The sequence below is a fragment of the Geotrypetes seraphini genome, chromosome 3 (assembly GCF_902459505.1).
Source record: "Geotrypetes seraphini chromosome 3, aGeoSer1.1, whole genome shotgun sequence".
Classification (NCBI taxonomy): domain Eukaryota; kingdom Metazoa; phylum Chordata; class Amphibia; order Gymnophiona; family Dermophiidae; genus Geotrypetes; species Geotrypetes seraphini.
The window spans coordinates 166,193,757-166,208,158 of record NC_047086.1 but is presented as its reverse complement, the minus strand read 5'-3'; the positions used below and the strand labels follow the sequence as shown (position 1 = coordinate 166,208,158).

The window sequence follows — 14,402 nt, the reverse complement described above, 5'->3', positions numbered from 1 at the left end:
CCCATCTAGTCTGCCCATCCACAGTAGTCATTATCTCTTTCTCTTTCTGAAAGATCCCATGTGCCTATCCCAGGCCCTCTTGAATTTAGACACAGTTTCTGTCTCCACCACCTGTTCCAGGAGACTGTTCCATGCATCTACCACCCTTTCTGTAAAATAGTATTTCCTTAGATTACTTCGGAGCCTAGCCCCTCTTAACTTCATCCTATGCCCTCTCATTGCAGAGTTTCCTTTCAAATGTAAGAGACTCGACTCATGCACATTTACATTACATAGGTATTTAAACGTCTCTATCATATCTCCCCTCTCCTGCCTTTCCTCCAAAGTATACAGATTGAGATCTTTAAGTCTGTCCCCATACATCTTATGATGAAGACCACACACCATTTTAGTAGCCTTCCTCTGGACTGACTCCATCTTGTTTATATCTTTTTGAAGATGCGGCCTTCAGAATTGTACACAATATTCTAAATGAGATCTCACCAAAGTCTTATACAAGGCATCAATACCTCCTTTTACCTACTGGCTATACCTCTCCCTATGCACCCTAGCATCCTTCTAGCTTTCACTGTCACATTTCAATCTGTTTGGCCACCTTAAAGATCATAACATACAATCACACCCAAGTCCTGCTTTTCTGTCGTGCACATAAGTTCTTCACCTGATAAAATGTACCTTTCCCTCAGGGTTTTGCAGCCCAAATGCATGACCTTGCATTTCTCAGCATTAAATTTTAGCTGCCAAATTTCAGACCATTCTTCAGGCTTTGCCAGGTCTTTTTTCATGTTATTCATATCATCTGGCGTGTCTACTCTATTGCAGATTTTGGTATCATCCGCAAGGAGGTAAATCTTACCCAACAACCCTTCAGCAATATCGTTTATAAAAAATTTCTAAAGAACAGGCCCAAGAACGAGGCACACCACTGGTAAAATCCCTTTCCTCAGAGCGATCTCCATTGATCACTACCCTCTGTCACCTTCCACTAAACCAGTTCTTGACCCAGCCCTTCACTTTGGGACCCATCCTGAGGGCACTCAGTTTATTTATTAGACATCTGTGTGGAACACTGTCAAAGGCTTTGCTAAAATTTAATTACACTACATCCACATCCTCTATCCAATTCTCTGGTCACCCAGTCAAAGAAATTGATCAGATTTGTCTGACAAGACCTACCTCTAATGAATCCATGTTACCTCTGGTCCTGTAATCCACAGGATTCCAGAAACATCACCATGCTCTGTTTTAAAAACTGGCTAAGTTTAGTGCCTAAGAAAGAGCCACTTAAATAGCTGGTCTGTCTTTGGCTGCTAAAAAAGTTAACTGGTTAGTGCCAAATATCACATAGCTGGATAACTTTTTAGTGACCAAAAATACCTGTTTATTCAATGCCGGTCAGCAGAAATGGCACAGCATGAAAATCTGGGCTCAGCGCCAACTGCAGTAGTTAGCCAAGCTGCCTCCCATGGTCTGAATATCAGCCCCCATGACTTCATAATTCTATTCTAGTAAAGTATAGTATAGTAAAATGTAACATAGTAAATTACATCAGATAAAGACTTGAAAAGTTCATCCAGTCTGCCCTGTAACTTACAATTTCATGATTGAATTGTCTTTTTTTTTTTTTTCTTTGTTTCTTCTGGGCCACAAACCTTCAAAGTCCACCTGAAACTGTCTTTAGGTTCCAGCTACTGGAGTTGCTGTTGAAGCTTACTCCAGCCTATCCAAACTATCTCCTTTGTGGGATTCAGACCGTAAAAGTTTGCCCATTCATATTCTAGTTAGAGAGCCTTTGTGCTCATCCCATGCTTTTTTGAATTCCATCACCTTTTTCCTTTCCATCACCTCAGTCAGGAGGGCATTCAAGTGCTTTTTATTCTGTCCTATACACAAAAACAATGTGTACAATGCTTCCCCGTGAATTCGCGGTCCATGATTCATGGTCCCGGCCATTCGCGGTATTTTCCAACCGGGCATGAGAGGGCAGCCGGAGAGACAGGAGAGGGTAGCCGGAGCGCTGGCGAGTAAAGGAAATCACTCGCGGTATGTTCTGACTGCCTCTTCCTGTACTAAAGTTGGGCATCACCAATCAGGAGCTGCTTTGACACACCAGTAGATCTCGAGGACTGGATTTGGGCAGCCCTGCCCTAGTTTTACTTTTGATATATCTCTATCTTTATCATACTCATATCCCTCCTCATACAATTCACACACACACAATACACATTTAAATCTTGTAATAAATCTTGTATATGTACTGATCCAGAGAAAATGGACAAAAATATATCAGTCAGCTACCACATGAAATATTCATTACTATGGAATAAGATAAGTTGTTATTCTACTCTAGACTGTTTTACTGCTTACCCAACATGGGGAATAATGGAATTTTTTTTTTACAAAATTTATAACAGATCAGATGACTTTTTTTAATTCTATAAATATGCAAATAAGTTCCCACAGCCCCGCCAGCACCCCTCTTCGCTACCACCACACATTCTCGCCAGCAAGACAGGGGTATAATACCTGTGTAATGAAGCTTTATACCCATTTTCCACCATAACAGTGGCCAGGCCAAGAGTAGCAGTATGCTTTCAAGTTGCTTCCCATTCCTTAAGAGTAATCACCTGTTCCAAATCCAATTCCCAAGCAGTCATGTATTTTAGGGGCATAGCATTCTGACCATTAAAGGAGCAGTATATAGCAGAAATCACTCCTGTTTTCACCTCAGGTCCTAAAAGTTTCTCAAATTAAGTTTTCCCCCCATGAGGTTCTCCCAAAATCCCTTCCCACTGAATATAATCTTTCACCCATAAATAGGGAAACAGGTCTCTAGTTGTCAGCCCATATTTCTCCTGAATTGCTCCAAAGGGTCACACCCTCCTCCCCTCTATATCTACAAACCCCACACAAACCAAACCCTTGAGTTCCCACTGATGAGAACCCTCTCCCACTACCCCAGATTAAATTCAGGGAATAATGCAATTTAAAGTAAAGAAAAACTTGTGTTAAAACTCATGGCAAAGATGTCTAGTCTTTGTAGACTGCCTCACCAGGATCACTCAAATTTCAAATCTCGGTTTATATTCAATTCAACCTTTTTTCTTCCTTTTTTTTTTTGGGGGGGGGAAGGGTCATCTTCGTTTATATTCAGATTGGTTTATAATTGGTTTATATTTGAGTATATATGGTAAATAGGTTTGAATTTCCCAAATGTTATCTTTCACCAGACATCAATCAACAGACAAAGCTGCCACCAACATATTCCCCAGTGGCTTAAAGTATGTCCTTGAAAATGGAGGCTATACTGGAGGGCAAGTGTATAACTGTGATCAAGCAGCCTTGTTTGTGAAACTGTTACCAGATAAAACCTTGGCATTTAAACATGAGCTCATTAAAACAGTTGGCTATAAGAAAATTAAAGATTGCATCACTCTATGTTTCTGCATGAATAAAACTGGCAGTCAAAATCTGCAAGAGTGGAAAGAATACCTTTCAGTAGATGGAATCCCTCAAATGTCAAAAGATAGTGTAAGAGATTTAGGGATAGTTGCAGACTCCTGCTTAAGTTATGAGATTATATTAGATATTACAAGGCAGGGATTTAGTAAACTGCAGTTGGTAGGATTATTAAGCTCATATTTAGAACAATCAATCCAAAACTCTGCAGCAAGGTAAATACTGAGTAAGTCCTGATTTGACAGACCCACTTCTATCCAGACTCCCTATCCAAATATGCACTTATTGTAAATTATTATTTTGGCACTTACATTGAGTTACTGTAATTTCTTATTTTGGCATTTACATTTAGATATGTGAAGGGATATAAACGGGTTTTTAAGATAACACTGAGACTAGTGAATCACTAAAATCAGAAAAGGCATAGTATAGAAGGTCCTATTATGGACTGGGGACTGGGAACTGGTTAAAAGTTAGAAAACAAAAGAGTAGGGTTAAATAGACAATTCTCTCAATGGAGGAGGGTGATCTGTACTGGTAACAGTACTTTTTAACACGTTTATAAATGATCTGGAAATGGGAATGACATGATCAGATTCATAAATGACACAAAATTATTTAAAGTTGTTAAATCACATGCAGACTGTGAGAAACTGCAAAACTGGGCAACCAAACAGCAGATGAAATTTAATGCGGACTAGGACAAAGAGATACATATTGGGGAAAATAACCCAAATTATAGCTACACAATGCTAAGTTCCATATTTGAGTTATCACCCAGGAAAAAGATATAGGTGTCATCTTTGGTAATATGCTGAAATTTTTTGGTTAGTGTGCGTCGGAAGCCATAAAAATAAACAGACTATTAGAAATTAGGAAATGAATAGAGAAAAAAATAGTATCATAATCTTACACCTTGAATATTGTATGCAATTCTGGTTGCTGCATCTTAAGAAAGATATAGAAGAATCAGAAGAAAAGACAGAGCATGGTGATCAAATGGAAAGGCTAAAGAGATTAGGACTTTTCAGCTCAGAGATAGCTGAGAGCAGAGGTGTAGTCATAGATGGGCCTTTTCGACCCAGTTTGAGCTCAGGCCCATCCACCCAGCAGCTGCAGGCTGCCGGCAGCGGGTCCTACATGCTGCCAGTGGCTTACCCAGAAGCCTTCCCTCTTTCTCTCCCTCCCTTCCCACCCCCTCCAGTCCATGCAGCAGATTCTCTCTCCCTCCCATCCCAGCTTCTTCAGGTTGCAAACAGTGGTTCCTACATGCTTCTGCTGGCAAACTCATCAGAGCTGCTGATGACCTGAAGAAAAGGTAAGTGAGCTGGGGAATAGGAAGGGAGGGAGAGAAAGAATCTGCTGCACAGGCTGAAGGGTGGGAAGGGAGGAAGAGAAAGTCTGGTGCACAGGCTGGAGGGGGTAGAAAGGGAAGGAAAGAGAGACTGCTGCACGGAATAGGAGGAAAGGATGGAAAGGGAGCAAAGCCCACCTGCTTTGAGCTCTGGCCCATCCAAAATTGGCTGTTCGGCTATGCCACTGGCTGAGAGGAAATGTTAAAGTGGTCTACAAAATGGAGTGAGTGGAGTGGAACAGTGAAAATGAATACAAATGTACAAAGTTAGGGACAAATAATAATAATTTAAAACAAATAGTAGAAAATATTTTTCACTCAATGTATAGTGAAGCTCTTGGTACTGCTTGTCAGATGATATGATTTTAAAAACAGCTGTGTTTAAGAAAGTTTTGGACAAATTCCTGGAGATAAAGTCCCTAAATCATATATAGCATAGAACCTTGCTACGTTTTAGAATTCTGATAGCTACGTATGACCTGGGTTGGCCATTATTTGAACAGGATACTGGTTAAATGGACCATTTTCTCTGACTCAGAATGGTAATTATGTCCTTTTGCCTAGACTCATAAGCCTAATTTATAAAATCTAATAATAACAATTTATTTATATACCGGAAAACCATGAAGTTCTATGCGGTTTACAGCATTTACAAATACAACGTTTAAAATCCAATAGAACTGAAGAGAATTAAAAAGTTAAAACCAATGAGTAAAAAAACCCCTAAAAGATCTGATTATTACATAATAAAATTTTTACAAATTAACCACCTATATATTTCAAAAACAGAGGTGTTTTTAAATGTTTTCTAAATTCCCTATAAATTTCAGTAAGCATAAGCAATTGATCTAACTCTTTACCCCATGGTGCTGCCTGGTATGAAAGAAGGTGCTGATGATGTTTTTTAAGTTTACATCCTTTAACAGACGGGGGAACAAAATTCAAATGTGAGCTTCTTTTATGTCTATTAGTTGTAAAAGAAAAAAGATCATTTATGTATTTAGGAGTCAAACCAAATAAAGCCTTAAAACAAAAGCAACCGAGTTTGAATTTCACATGCGCCTCCACTGGTAACCAATGCAACGCCTGGTAAAGGGGTGTCACATGGTCATATTTCTAGGACTGAAATCATTGCTAAGCTCCTAACTTTTTCCCTTTCCCAAATATGCCCCTTTTGCTCTTAAATTTTATAAATCCGTGGTAGCGTTTCACAGTTCCATTCAGTGCCTATGGGCTTTGGTGCATTTGCTGCAGGAGAAGCACTATCATGGCTTTGTAAAAGGGGGCTCTTAGTGTAGTGAAAATTTGAGTATAAATTTAGGCATTCAGCCCTAGTAGATTCCCAAAAAGGTTAATGTAGGGACATGACTCTTAAAGAAGTATAAACCTTTTAAATATTGGGTCCAAAATTTCAAACAAGTGACAGAATATAAGGAAAAAAACAAATGGAATTGTATCGCCTCTGTTATGAAAGAAGAAGCAATTGTCTTAGCTTTCAGTGTAAATAGAGGAGAACCAGGGGAACCAAGACAGAATCTTGGGGAACAAGGGTGAGATATTTGATGAATAATTTTTAAAAAATGGAGAGACAATGCAAGGTAATTGTTAGACCAGGGGGTCTCCAAAGTCCCTCCTCGAGGGCCGAATCCAGTTGGGTTTTCGGGATTTCCCCAATGAATATGCATGAGATCTATGTGCATGTACTGCTTGCAAAGCATATTCATTGGGGAAATCCCGAAAACCCGACTGGATTCGGCCCTCGAGGAGGGACTTTGGAGACCCCTGTTAGACAATGCAAGGCAAGATCAGAAAAGTCAAATCACAATATGAAAGAGTGCTGAAAAGTTCTCAGCCCAACCAAGAAGAGAATGATGTGGATATGGTTCAATCAATGATCTGAGACAATGTCAAAACATACGGCGTCTTTTACAAAGCCGCGTGGCAACAGCCCCGAAGCCCTTTAAATCTCTATGGGCTTCGGTGCCATTAGCGCAGCGCAGCTGCTAGCGCAGCTTTGTAAAAGAGACCAATAGAATTTCATTTCTAGAAATTGGCACTTTATAAAATAAGATGACTTTCTTTTCAGCAACAGTTTAGGAAGTTGGTTGGTTGAGCTAAGAACATTTCAGCACCTCCTTGTATTTAATCTTTTTTTTTTTTAACAAGGAAAGTATGATTCACCATGCCAAAAGCTACAGAGAGATTTAGAAGAACATGTTCAGTGCCTGCTAAATGGGATCTCAGAAAATGATTCAGATGATGGACAAAAGCACACAGTTGTATGAACTGGAAAAATAAAGATCAAAAGTGATTTAGAAGTGAAAATTCTGAAAACTGCCTATGCATGGGCTTTGGACAAAAAAGAAAGAAAAAGAAAGTAATGAGACAGGAAAATTTTCTTTAGAATAGACCTAATAGATACCACTGCAAAAATGGAAGGAAAGGTATTTGAAGAGTGGGATACCCACTCCTCCCATCGTCGCCGTCAAGCAACCCCTCTCCAGCAGTGGGAAAGATACCCACCCCCTCCCACCGCTGCCATAAAGCAAACACCCCCCCCATCCCCAACACTCCCCAGGCAGCGGGATGGATGCCCACTCCCTCCTGTTGATGCCATCAAACAAACCCCTGGATACCCTACCCCCAGTAGCAGGAGAGATGTCTACTCCTTCCCACCGCCAAGCAACCCTCCTTCCCCCCCTTGCACCCCCCCTTCTCCCCCGGCACTTTTCTTGGCACTTTTCATTTCATATTACTGAAAAGAAAAGTGTGGAATAACTTGTATGTTTCTTGACTCCACATCATTCTCTTCTTGGTTGGGCTGAGAACTTTTCAGTGGCCTCTCATAAAAGACAGATGACAAATAAATTAAACTAAACTTTAAGTTTGTATACCGCATCATCTCCATAAAGATAGAGCTCGGCATGGTTTACAGGTAATTCAATAAATGAGGGAAGGACATAGTAAGAAATTAGAGGTTATGAAGAGGACAGCTAGCTTTACATTTTAAATAGATAGCTTTACGTTTTGAAGAAAAGCCAGGTTTTCAGATGCTTTTGGAATAATTGGAATGAGCCTAGGTTCCGCAGCGGGGCAGGGAGGTTATTACAAAGCTCAGTGAATTTGAAGAAAAGGGATTTCTTTAATTTACCTGCATACATGACGCCTTTTAATGAGGGGAAAGATAGTTTGAGTATTCTCATGAAGGGCATTGAGAATGTGGAGAGGGACAGATTCTTCAGCCTACAGGGAACTACAATAAAAAGGGGGCACTCAGAGAAACTAAAAGGGGACAGGTTTAGAACCAATGCCAGGAAGTACTTCTTCACTCGGAGAGTGGTGGATACCTGGAATGCGCTTCCGGAGGGTGTGATAGGACAGAGTACTTTATAGGGTTTCAAAGAGAAATTGGATAAATTCTTGAAAGAAGAAGTTATTGAAGGATATAGATAGGGAAGATATAGGATGAAGAAGGATACAGTTAGAAGGATATAGATAAGGTAGGGGGGGGGGAAAAAGGATTGAAGGGATAGAGAAGTACATATAGAAGACTACTACGCAGGTCCTAGACCTGATGGGCCGCCGCGCGAGCGGACTGCTGGGCACGATGGACCTCTGGTCTGACCCAGCAGAGGCATTTCTTAGAAACATAGAAACATAGAAGATGATGGCAGATAAGGGCCATAGCCCATCAGGTCTGCCCACTCTACTGACCCACCCCAAGTCTACTATCCTAGGGATCCCACTCCTGGTGATAGATTCCCTTGGCTTAACCCTCTAAGGGATCCCACATGGGCATCCCATTTACTCTTAAATTCTTGCACGCTGTTTGCCTCGATCACCTGCACCGGGAGCTCGTTCCAAGGATCAACCAGTCTCTCGGTGAAGAAATATTTCCTGGTGTCGCCATGAAATTTCCCGTCCCTGAGTTTGAGCGGATGCCCTCTTGTGGCTGAGGGTCCTTTGAGAAAGAGAATCTCTTCTTCCATCTCAATATGGCCGGTAATATACTTAAACGTCTCGATCATGTCTCCTCTCTCCCTACGTTCCTCGAGTGAGTACAACCGCAAATTTTTCAGCCTTTCCTCGTACGATAGATCCTTGAGCCCCGAGACCATCCTAGTGGCCATCCGTTGCATCGACTCTACTCTCAGCACATCTTTTCGGTAGTGTGGCCTCCAGAATTGCACACAGTATTCCAAATGAGGCCTCACCATGGTTCTGTATAATGGCATTATGACTTCAGGCTTCTTATGTTCTTATATGGGTGGATCTGGTAGTGTCAGGTCTTGAAGAATTCCAGGATAGTGGGATTAGGGGAGGAAGAATGCCATGTAGGATCTTGAAAATTAGGCAAGTACATTTAAAGTGAATCCTAGAAATCACTGGAAGTCAGTGAAGTTTTGACAGAAGCGGGGAAACATGATCAAATTTTTTTTTTTTGCGAAGATCAACCTAGCCGCAGTGTTCTGGATCCGCTGGTCTTTGAAGATTTTTCTTGATTAGACTTAGATAGATGGAAATAACCCCTAAATACTGAATATTATCTTCAAGTGCAATGGGGACCCTAAATGAGAAAGGGCAAGATGGACACCCAGAGATCCAGAAGACAATTGGTTTTGTGGTATTCAGATTCACAATTGCCTCTTCCCTTGTGGCTTCTATAACCAATTGCCTGAATAGAGTTCCTTGAAAAGCATATGTACTGTATAGGATGCTGCAGTTCAGATCCTAATGTTAAAATTTCCTTGCAACAACACCTACTCTTTAATCCTCAACTTTTGGACTAGATCTCCATCTATTCCTTTGTCTAAGATGGAGGGCTGTAGACAACTCATATGTGGTTCTTCCCATGTGTGGCATCTTCTTTTTCCAAGACAATCACGACTGCTTCCTCCTTTCCTTGCATCCTGTAAATTTCAGTCACTTTGATATCATGTTTGATATAAAATGCTACTCCTCCCCCCCTTTTTTGCCATTTCTACCCCTCCAGTGTGGCTACATCCTATTCATGGAACCCACTGAACCATGTCTCTGTAACAGCTACAATATTTAAGTCTTCCCTGAATAAGATGATGCCGCATGAAGGGTTACCATATTTGTTTAAGCAAAAAGAGGACATATGGCGTGCATGTGGCATCATTACGTCCCACTATCCACTATCCCACTATCCACGCTAGAGGATGACATGGGGACAAATTTATCCCTGTCCCCACAGGAACTCAATTTCCCCATTATTAATGTGTCGGTGGCTGACAGAACTAACATCTTTATAATAGCTTGGAAAGAGGTGGGAAGCCTTAAATCTTGAAACACTACTGCAGAGATTTAACATCACCTGTATTTTCCATTAGTATCCGCAAAACTAATTTAGGGCTCCTTATACAAAGCCGCGGTAGAGGTAAATGCTCTGATGCTCATAGGAATTCATTTACCTCTAACGCAGCTTTGTATAAACCAGCATTAATGAAGGAATAAAAGTGGAGAAACCTTTCAAAGAAATATGTACATTCACTATCAAAGAAATTCCAAATATGACTTCTCAGAAATTTAGGGCTCCTTTTACTAAGGTGCGCTAGCGTTTTTAGCGCATGCACAAAATTACCATGCGCTAAACTGCGCGGTACGCTTCTAGAATAATGTCAGCTCAATGCTGGCGTTAAGGTCTAGTGCACACGGCAATTTAGCGCGCGCTGTTCCACGCGTTGAGGCCCTAACGCACCTTAGTAAAAGGAGCCCTTAGACTAACTTGGGGAATTATTATGGTCAGTGGTGAATATTTGGCATCTTACAAATGCTGGTTTGCCAGCTCTGTTTGCTTAGCTCATCTTTGCCATATGCCTACAGAATCTAATCTGAAAAGCAGCTATACATGACTTAGATAAATTAAATTGATAGGTTTTTTTTGAGACAAAACAGTGCTATGTTCCTAGATTTTATGAATAGTAATTGCTTGCTCGACTGTGTGGTCCCACAGGAGAGTGTGGTTCAAATCCATGTCATGTTAGCTTCCTTAGTCATTTATGCTTCTTTATAACACCTGTGGCTCTGGAGACTACTTGCTAAACTGAACACTGTGTTAGGTCATCTCAGGATAATACCAATACATTAATGGAGAACTAGCTTGAGCTATGTGCATACAATATAAATGAACTAAAGTAATGAGTGTGCACACTCAAGATCACCTGGGACATCCCCATCCCGACAGATAAAAAAAACGGATGCAATAAAATCAGACAGTGGTAAAAGAAGAAAAAAAAAAACCCAGAATGTCATTAATCACAAAGGTGTCAGTCCTGAATGATTACTCTCTGAATCAGGTGGAGAAAGAAAAGATCCTTAAATATCAAGAAATGCCATCTGAGACTAAGAAAATGTGGCAGAAAGATATAGAAATGTTTTTGCATTGTCTTGGGTGCCATAGGCTTGATCAAAAACTATTTCCAAACATATCTGGATAGCTTGTCTATATCTGTTACATCTTATGAACTCCAGAGGGAAATTCTCTTTGGCATGATGCAAGTACTAATGCAAGCATTAGCAGTAAATCGGAGAGATTTGAGATCATACTCTACATATCGTATATACGCGAATATAAGTCGATCCATGTATAAAGCGAGGTACCCCTCCCCCCCAAAATAAAATGAGGAAAAAAGGTTGACTTGAATATAAGACAGGGGAGGGGTTAATATTCATGTGCCCTGCCAGGATCTGTGCCCTGCCCCCCTCCCTCCCTGCCAGTCTCTATGGGGAAGGGTTTCGGGGGTTCCTTGACATGGCTGATCAGGGCAGGGAGATTTCTTTGCCACGATCAGCTGATGACAAGGGATCATGTGCGATTCTCTAACCGGCGCCTGTGACATGGGTGCCAGTTAAAGAATTGGAGTGGTTAGGTGGGGTTAGGTGTCTGTCCATTAGGGCAAACGTGATTCTGTATAAGATGCCATTCTGCAATTCTCAGCCACTTCTTAGCCGACTGCTGAGACCAGAGTCCTGTACAGAATTTCCCCCATAGTGTCTAAGGAATAAATCCATCTTTGATCTAATTGGTATAATCTTCTCTTTAAATTCCGCCCCTTCCCCCTATTGTGAAATTATAATGTGATCAAGCACAGCACAGCAGAACTCTTCAAAGGTATGATTTTTCAACACGTTAGTGCTTTGTTTTTGCATCTACTTCTTTTTTATGATTTACATTATAACGATGTTCAAATAAACATGTTTTCAATGATCTAAACGTATGTCCAATGTAGCAGAGTTTGCATGGAAATATCAATAGCTGTAGTGTAGGAGGTCAAAAATCTCACAGAAACAGTTTTCCTACCCAAAATAGCAACTTCTGTGCCTTCTAGCATGATTCCACATGCTGTACATGGCCACACCTGAAGTGTCTGACCCTTCCCTTTTCTCTCAAAGTCCACATATCTGATTTGCATAGAATGTCTTTCATGTTTAGATCTTTGTTAAATGTGATTACACAAATTGTTTGTTGTAAATAATATTCCACTCCTAACATAGTTCAAAATTGCTTAATCTTATGGCCTAAAGCCTGCATTACCGTTGAAAATAGCAAAATACAAGGGATCATAGTGTAATCCCGTTCCTTATCCTTGTACCGTAATTCAAAAGATCTTCTCTTTTGATTGCTTTAGACACCACCGACCCTGGACATCCCCTTTCTTCAAATTTTACTTTCAATATCTCTGCCTGGGTTAAAAATTATTGCTTAGAATCACAAATGTGTCGATACCTATTGAATTGGGAAATAGGTAGACTGTTTTTCAATTGACTAGAATGCATACTTGACTAATCCAAGTGTGTTTCTGTCAATTGGCTTAGAAAAAACTATTGCATGAAACATTTGATCAACCTATGTTATCTTCACATCTAAAAACATTATCTATCTACTATGCATTTTCAATTCAAATTGAATGGATAAATGACAGCTATTCAAATACTGTAGTAATAATAATAATAATAAACTTTATTTTTGTATACCGCCTTACCAATGAGTTCTAGGCGGTTCACATCAAAGAAAAAGTTGGATAGTCAGCGAATCATATGAATACACATCATATACATGTCATAAATATAATACTAAGCAATCAAGATATGAATTTATCAAACAAATAGGTTTTCAATACTTTTCTAAAAGAATGATAAGATTTAGTTTGAGGAATTAGAGTATTCCACCAAGTATTCATTTTATTAGTCTGGAATGCAAAAGTATGATCAAAAAATCTCGTGTAAGAACAAGATTTGGGTGATGGAAACGCAAATCAGTAAGATTAGCGTGTATTCATGTACATTCTATGAAATTCAAAATGAGATACAAGATAAGCTGGGGCTAAACCAAATTTAAACAGAACTCTTGCCTCAAACGGCAACAAGTGAAGTTGTCTATAATAGGATCTAACATGATCGTATTTTTTTAGACCAAAGATCAAGCGAACTGCAGAGTTTTGTATTATTCTTAACCTGTTGAGAATTTTCTTATGAGATCCCAAATAAATTATATTACAATAGTCCAGGATGGATAGGACTGAAGACTAAACCATTAGCCTAAATGACGCTAGATCAAAGTTTTCGTAATGGTGTGAAGTTTCCAAAGAACAGAAAAATATTTCTTTATCATTAAATCCATTTTATTGTCTAAAGTAAGATGACGATCTAACATAACACCCAATATTTTGTTAGTATTAGATATCGAGAAATTATGTCCATTGAGATGGAGTACAGTTTCATAGGACGAAGATGCTCTCAATAAAACAGCAACATAACCCAACAAACTGTATATAGGTTGCATCACAGGTATTGTTTCTAATAAACATACTAAGTCTTATGACTTTATATTTTGAATTGCATTGCATTATCACCATGAGAAGGAGGAATCTGTCTGGAGGGAAGCTGTCTGCTTTAGGGTGAGGGGACTCTATGAACATAATGTAATGAGGGCTGCGGTCCCAGACAGATTTTTCTGATTCACACCACTACCCTTGACTGTTCATCCAACAATTGTGATTGCCTCAATAGAGTTAACAGTTCTAGGTCTATAGTTAAATATACCATGTTAATAAAAGGCAAACAATTTCCTCCAGCTACCTGAGCCTTGGTAGAAAGCATAGTATTGACTGATGAAGCCATTAGCACAGTATTTCCCTGCCCAGCAAACATATGAGTACCTATACAAGAACAATATTATCTCCTTTTTCTTATACTCTTTGGCATGCTGTTAACTTTCCCTGCTTTTTTATTATGCTTCTTTTGACAGTTGCCAATTCTTGCCCTCCTGATTCATATGTGTTAAATGGGATTTTACACCTCCCAGATGAATGATTTTAGGCTTCTTTGACCCAACAGTTTTCTTCCTGTTCCGTTGGGCACGGGACTTGGCTTCTCTTTGGCTATGGTACTCTTAGCGTTCATTTGAAACTATTTTGGGATTCTTCTCCCATTTTATAGAAACAGACTATGAAAGCAGATAAGGACCAGTAGACCCATCTAGTCTAATTGATTTTCTTCCTGATACAATAAATTTTTATTTCCTTTCTCCTTGCTTTTATCCTGGGGATCCTCTGTACTTATTGCC

At 39.8% G+C, this 14,402-nt stretch overlaps 1 protein-coding gene across 3 annotated transcripts in view; it reads right to left on the bottom strand.

Moving 5' to 3' along the window:
- The window catches only part of ESR1 (estrogen receptor 1), a 387,331-nt gene that overhangs the window by 333,075 nt on the left and 39,854 nt on the right, over positions 1 to 14,402 (bottom strand). Inside the window, exon 1 of one of the 3 annotated variants that reach the window (XM_033939702.1) lies at positions 2,527 to 2,638. The exons of the other annotated variants lie outside the window; for them this stretch is intronic. Coding sequence (XP_033795593.1) covers positions 2,527 to 2,561 — 35 coding nt within the window. The 5' untranslated portion in view covers positions 2,562 to 2,638. Of the gene's footprint in view, positions 1 to 2,526; positions 2,639 to 14,402 lie in introns of those variants that run through there. 3 annotated transcript variants of the gene reach the window in all.